At 40.4% G+C, this 7,463-nt stretch overlaps 1 protein-coding gene across 2 annotated transcripts in view; it reads left to right on the top strand.

The window, feature by feature from the left end:
- The window catches only part of LOC111865807 (tRNA-dihydrouridine(16/17) synthase [NAD(P)(+)]-like), a 42,832-nt gene extending 35,620 nt beyond the window's left edge, over positions 1 to 7,212 (top strand). For both annotated transcript variants that reach the window (XM_023854128.2, XM_023854129.2), the window contains exons 7-9: positions 1,154 to 1,311; positions 2,881 to 3,054; positions 6,345 to 7,212. In XM_023854128.2, coding sequence (XP_023709896.1) covers positions 1,154 to 1,311; positions 2,881 to 3,054; positions 6,345 to 6,773 — 761 coding nt within the window. In that variant the 3' untranslated portion in view covers positions 6,774 to 7,212. The remainder of the gene's footprint in view (positions 1 to 1,153; positions 1,312 to 2,880; positions 3,055 to 6,344) is intronic.
- Positions 7,213 to 7,463: the final 251 nt, after the last annotated feature.

The raw sequence follows: 7,463 nt of genomic DNA, 5'->3' as shown, positions 1-7,463 counted from the left end.
TGTTTAGGAGGAATGTACAGTCTCCATCTTTAAGCTCATTCTTCGAAACTGAAGTTGGAAGCAGTATTTTTCTCCAGAATGTTGGTAAACTTCTACCAGGCTGCATGGCGTCACATTCCAGAAAATAGTATACTTCAAAGGACAGAATGGTTAACATATTGTAACGTATTTCATTACTGAAGATGCCGTTCGGATTGTTAATTGGTTTATTTAACAACCTACCAGTCTCGGCTACAATTAATTACAATACTGTTGCGGGGTTTCACACTTTATAACCCTATTCGCAATAATCTGTTCACTCTGTCCTCAGTAGTCTACACGTATTAATTACGAGACGGGAGCTATACAAGTGTCCCTGTATCACACACTCCCAATTATTACTCAGTTATCACAAACTATCACTGATTATCACACACGCGTCCGGTTCTCCTTTCCGCGATGGCTGCCATATTCCAACTCAACTCATAGGCTGCTGCCTTGAGAACTCACTTCGGCGACTGATACACTCAACGGTGTCACTCCTGATGACACACTAACGCCTGCTTGCTGCTCAGCCGGCTTTTATTCCGTTCGCTGTTGCCTGTTGCCCGTGTCAACAGCGGCGTTGCGTGTCTTGTCACAGTAGGAGCGGTGCCACGTAGCCCGGGGGGGGGAGTGCTGACTCACCTGCTACATCACCGTGGCCAGAGCTGCCACTCGCCGCTGGGGAGGGGGGGGTGTTCTCCATTGCGCAACATGTCACACTGCTCCCTCCTTAAGGCTGTTCGTCCCGAATAGTCTGACGGTGCGCCCCCATTCCTTTTCTTTGGAGGCTGTGCTTTCTGTGTCAACCGGTATTTCGGCTCCTCCTTACAGCGACTGTTCTCCGTCCGTTATAATATATTGGTCTTTAGACTTTGAAAAGGTAGACAGTGGACAATAAAAGTTTTTAAATAACATTTGTAGCGTGAAGTAAATGTCCACACTTCTACCAACATTTTTGTTCAAACAATCAGACAAGCATGTATGTTATGCCTGTTGATTGTAATTCAGTTTCACCATCTGATTAATCTCATTACACATTTGAGAAGAGAACATAATTTAGAAACAAAAGGAACTAATTATCGCAATGAAGAGTGGCTTGCTTTTTAGTTCAGTTTTGTCCTTTGTATAGGAATTGGTTACAATCTGATTCATCCCCCTTGGATCTGCCAGCCTTACATGCGAATTACACCTGAAGAACATCTGAAGAAGCTAGTGGAGAAGCAGAACAGGAATGCTGATGTGAACCAGTTTGAGGGGGAGTCGGGTTCTGGCGAAGCAGAGAAAGAGGTGAGAACCTGGATAAACAGTGTTGTGAGATGAGGGGAGAAGACAGAAATGTGCACCAGATGGAAACTGGTATTTGCATCTAAGGCTTAGCTTTTAAGTGTCATCTGAGCTTTCTCTTTGTAATACCTTTGTTCCATTTATCATGCTCTTCATGTAGTTCATCTAGAGGAATTTGGTATTGTTATCATTTGTGTTCATTGTCTTTGAATATTTTAGTAGACATTTGAACCATTCAGTTGTATAAATATTTTGTGTGCAGCAGCCGCTGAAATGAAGACATGATTAAATCTTCCATATACAAATACAATGGAGTCCATATTTAATGAAACTCTGGGAAAATGACTTCTCTTACACCAAATTTTGGTTTTTTAAATGGAGGTTAAGCAAAACTATGTCAAGAAACTGTTCATCTTGTTATAATATATGCACAGTTGTCATTTTAATTCTTTTACATAAGTAGTTGAAGAACCTGTTTCTGCACAAATAATTTCAGTTGCATAATCGGTGATATCAGATTGATTTTGGGTGGCAGGAAATGTGAATACTGATTGTTGTTTTCACCACAGTTACACTAAGTCTAGATACTAGTTCTTGAGGGCTGAAATTTATTATACTAAATTCAGGTTATTAAATAGAAATATGCCAACTGTAGGAAGATAGTACATTAATTATTGAAATAATTTCTGGTCATCTCTTATCCAGGCATCCAGAATTCTCATCCAAGCAACTGAAATTTAAGAGAAAACCTGCCATTTATATTAAGTTAATCAGAAACGAATTTATGGTGCACACATGTTCACCCACCATTTGGTAGTTCTTCCACCCACTGTTAATGCTGTGTGTCATCCTCCGTAATGCAGTTGGCATTAGAGTAGAAGTTAGTTGAATTTCTGATTGCATTACCATATATGCATCCAAAATCTTTCACCTATCACTCCATTATGTCAAACAGGAAGACCTCCACACAGGGACTAAAGCAAAAACATGTTGTTTCAACTTCGAGAGATTTCTTCACACAATTGACAGACCTCATTCCCCAGACTTGCTGGATATTTGGGGAATTTCCTGTATTGGGCTTCAGCTGGCACAAAAACTGATATTTACTAAATATTGGATTTCACTAAATGTGGTTACACTAAATTGAGATTTTACTGTATTTGCAGTCCTGGTTCAGACCCACAAGCCTGGAAACTGAAAAGGATAGTGACACATTAACAGGATGGGCTGTAGTAAATTACATGTAACACAATGTTATAACTTCAGGCAATATTGAGCCTGTTCTGATTAAACAGAAATGTCAGTAGTCTGAGCTTTGATAAAGTAGGGTTAAAAAAGAATATCCCATATTTCAGTGAAAAGCACATTATGGTGCAAGAAGTAAAACATAGCTTAGTGTGACAAGAATTGTCCTGCAGTACAGATAAACTCAGTGAGGATTAGAGCATTGTTGTTATAATAATTCTGTTTTATTAATATTAATTCACATCGTATCTCTCACAATTAACATAGGTACTAAGATAAATCAGAAGTTTATTACCTATTTTCTAATTCAAAATGCACATCCTACAGAATCAAGATAGTATGGCTATGAAAAGGCCACGAGAAGGTAGTGTGGAATCTACAGACAGCAAAAATATGTCAAAAAGGAAGATGAAGAAGCTTAGGAAGTTACAGCGCAATCCAAACAAGAACTTCCATGGTCGTCGTGGAGTTGACAAATGTGTGGATTGCCCCAATCCTGTTGTAAGTACGAGTATCATGTGTTTTCCTTCTGTGTGTTTCAGCCCAACAATTTATTTTTAATAAACATCACTTGTAACATTTATAATATCCACTAATTTTTCATATGAATGTGTAAATTACCTTGCAATTTTATATTTAAGCATCCTGTTGCACTCCATACGATACATGATACAAACTCCGTCTTCAGTGCAAACCATATATTATAGGTCTTTCGTTTTGCTCTCCTTTACACACTACATGTTTCGGCCACAAACGGCCATCATCAGGTGTATTACTCACGCATCTGTCACACTGCACTTAGTTTAACATTTAAAATTTAAAAACACAGGTCTTCCTGATTGTTCCTTTCGTCGTTATTACCAAAATCTACCTCATTGATATCTTTGTTATTTACACATGTCAATTTTGATTTCTCTGAATTAGCACTTATAAAATCTTCAGTTCTAATTTTAAAATATTTTCAATTTTCCTATAAATTTTAAATTTAAAATTGTCAGGGTTACTCGCCCTATGTCTATAGTGCTGCAGCAGCTACTTCTTGTTTCTAGTGCTGTACCGGTCGAGGAAAATTGGTTCACTCTAGTGTTAGTTTTAAGTTCAACATATTAGTAAAAATTGGTTGGCTTACTGGTCCGTTTCTCTGCTTATTATTTTGACAATTTCTTGTATAGTGAATGACAAAATATTTCTCTGGGTTACTTTGTCTTCTAAATTAACAGTTAGGCCAGTTTGACTCCCAGCATATATTTGTCCATGTGCCATGCTGCTTATATCTGTTATTCCTGACATTATTATCATGAAAGCTGCTATTCAACAAAATCTTCACATTCATGTCACTGTGTCTGCTACTTTTACTGTAAGAAATATCGCCACATTCATTTTCCAGTATGTTCACATAATACTTCTTCATCATTCACACCCATCCCTTTGCTAGGTGCCACCATAATGTTGACCAGCAAACACTTGAACTCAGAAGTTTCCAATCCCTTAGTGCCTTCTTTTAATAATCAGACCTATGTGTAAAATCTAATTGCATTGCCAGTTGCTTCATACTTGCTGTGGTGGTGTTATGAATGAAGCATAGCATGCATAAAAAATCATACTTACTTACTTACTCACTCAGTCACTCACTCACTCACCCACTCTCACACTCACTCTCACACTCACACACACTCATTCACTCACTCACACTCACTCACTCACTCACTCACTCACTCATGGAGCTCAGCCCTTCTGGAGGAGCCGCCAATTCTGCAGCTACTCAAGAATTTCCCAGCATTTTATGGAATCCGAAGGTTCATTACCATGTTCACAAGAGCCCTCCACTGGTCCCTATCCTGAGCCAGATCAATCCAATCAATACCATCCCATCCTATCTCTCTAAGATCCATTTTAATTTTCTTCACGCGCCTACGCCTTGGTCTTCCCAGTGGTCTCTTTCCTTCTGGCTTTCCCAACAATATCCTATATGCATTCATCTCCCTCATTCGTGCTACATGGCCTGTCCATCTCATCCTCCTTGACTTGATCATTCTAATTATACAAGGTGGTTCAAATATGACTGGAACTTATTTGTGTGTAAACAAGCCGCACTGCGCAGCAGTTGTGCGACCTTGAGTGAGTGAAGCCACAACTCCACCCTCCCTCCCATTCGGGTTAGAACCTGTTCAGTCCTGTCTGGGAGTTGCTAGAGTGATGAGTGAACAGAAGGTACCATGGAGCATGGAACAACGCATTGTGATCAAATTTCTCATTGGAGAAAACGTCCCGTCCACTGAAATTCACCACAGACTCCAACAACAGTATGGGGAAGAGTGTCTCGCACAGACCCATGTGCTTGAGTGGTGTAAGTGCTTCAGAGAGGGCAGAGAGCACGTGGAGAATGAGCCGCATGATCGTCGGCCACAAACATCTGTCACCAAGCCAAACATTGATCGTGCAGACGCTCTTATTTGTAAGAATAGGCGCATCACTATCAAGGAACTTGGAGCAATGCTGTCCATCAATGTTGGTAGTGTACAAGACATCGTGAAATATCACCTGCACTATCGCAAGGTGAATGCACGGTGGGCACCACACACTTTGATGGATGTGAACAAAATGGTGCGCATGGAAGCTGCCAGTCGTCTCCTACAGCAGTTTGAAGATGTAGGTGATACATTTTTGAAGTCTGTAGTGACCACCAATGAAACGTGGGTGCACTACTTATTCCCGAGTCCCAGCAGTCATCACGCAAGTGGTGGCATACCAGTTCTCCCAAACCCAAGAGAGCACACAGGAGCCGTTCAGCAGGAAAAGTGATGGCAACGTTCTTCTGGGACTGGCAGGGGGTTATCCATGTAGACTTTCTGACAGATGCCAGAACAGTCAATGCAGCTTATTACTCAGACCTCCTGGCAACAGACGCAAAGGCAAAGATCTGATCCAAGTGGAAGACAGGTGGAAAGCGGGTAGCCTTCCTTCAAGACAATGCACGCCCCCATACAGCCAAAACAACAATGGAAACCCTCCAGAAATTGAAATGGAACCTTCTGACACATCCGCCGTACAGTCCCGATTTGGACCCAAGTGATTTCTACCTGTTCGGAAGGTTCAAATCAGACTTGCAAGGCATGCAGTTTGTGGACAGCAACGCTGTCATCCAGACTGCTCGGGAGTGGATACACCGCCGCCACAAGCCTTTTTTGAAAAGGGCATCAGGATGCTTCCAGAATGTGGGAAAAAATGTGTTGACTCCAGAAGGGAGTACGTTGAAGACTGACATGTGCAAGTAAGTGTTTGGCAATTATGGTTTAAAAAAAAAAAAGAAATCAGTCCCAGTCATATTTGAACCACCTTGTACTTGGAGAAGAGTACAAGTTACAAAGCTCCTCATTATGCAGTTTTCTCCAACCTCCTGTCACTTCATCTCTCTTTGGTCCAAATATTCTGCTCAACACCCCGTTTTCAAACACCCTCAGTCTATGTTCCTCCCTTAATGTCCGAGACGCAACATCATAGCCCATGACATATCAACACATGATACCCATGTAAAATATTAACAGAAGTCCTCTTATTCACACAGCTTATAAATTTATTATTCAGCATCTGTTGAGAAATGAAAAAGATGACATCAAAGAATATTTAAAAATAAATTTAAAGATTTCTTCATTTGTCAGTATTGATTTTTCACTTGTCAGTGATGAGCAGATGAGTGGGTTTGTTCGTCTCTGTATGTAATGTTATAAATGTCTTTCCCTCATTAAATAAAACAAAACAGCCACATTCCATACTTTTCTTGTGTTTTACAGGGTTCAAAATGTGATTTTCGGTTGTGCAAAGCCTGCTGTAGGACTAAATGTTACTTAGAAAATAAGGATTGCGGTGGACACAGGATCCTCATCAAGACCCGACGTGAGAAGGCACGCGAGTATGCAGCACTTGAGCAGCACAAAGCAGAAAGTCAGAGTAATGGAACCAGAGGTCACTACAGAGCACATTGTGAAGTCCAGAAGAATACTGAACTCAATGTAATGCAAGCAGGACAGGTTTCAGCAGTGAGACAAGAGCAATGCTTCCAGCTAGACAAGAAGCAAAAAATGACCAAAGAACAAGATGTTCAGCGAGTACCGAATGTAGAGTCTACCGAGAATAGGACCAGTGACTCTCTTACAAATTCAAATGAACATCAGTATATTGTAGAAACTGTAGGTAATGTACCACAACATGAAAGTAGTTAGAACATGTTAGGTGACTGAATTTGTATATAAGGACACAGCTTCAGAATGTCAGTATAAATGTTCGTGCACACACAAATATGTTCCCATATTAAATTAATTCAGCTACAGTAATAATGCAGAGCTATTTTAATAGGGTATGTCTCAAAATATTTAAATTGACTGGCTTGTGGAACAAGGTTTACGTTTTCTTAGTGAGTAACATTTCAATTGTACTTATGGTAGCATTTAAGCAGTATCATGCACTGCAGTATGGGATATATGCTATTCCATTTCTGTTGTATCATGTACTACAAACTGGAATATGCTCTGTAATTGACAAATATGAAATTTTCTTCAACATATATGACAAAACTTGGGGGTATGCAGTACCATAGTTGGTTGAGGCACTGTGCTACAAGCCGGAAGGTCGCAGGATCGAATCCCGATGAGGTCATTGGATTTTTTCAATTCACCTAATCCTTCCAGCCACACTATGGTCCTGGGGTCGACTCAGCCTCTAACAGAAATGAGTACCAGGAATATTCTTGGAATATCCTTGGGGGTAAAGGGCAGCCAGCGCGTAGGGCTGACAACCTTACTGCCATCTATGAGCCGATTGTCTAGAAAATGTGGGAACCTCAACATCTCACAATCCTATGGGCCTCCACGGCCTGTTATAGGGATACCTTTACTTTTTTACTTTTTATATAT

The sequence above is a fragment of the Cryptotermes secundus genome, unplaced genomic scaffold (assembly GCF_002891405.2).
Source record: "Cryptotermes secundus unplaced genomic scaffold, Csec_1.0 scaffold901, whole genome shotgun sequence".
Lineage (NCBI taxonomy): Eukaryota > Metazoa > Arthropoda > Insecta > Blattodea > Kalotermitidae > Cryptotermes > Cryptotermes secundus.
This window is presented reverse-complemented; position numbering and strand designations above follow the sequence as displayed.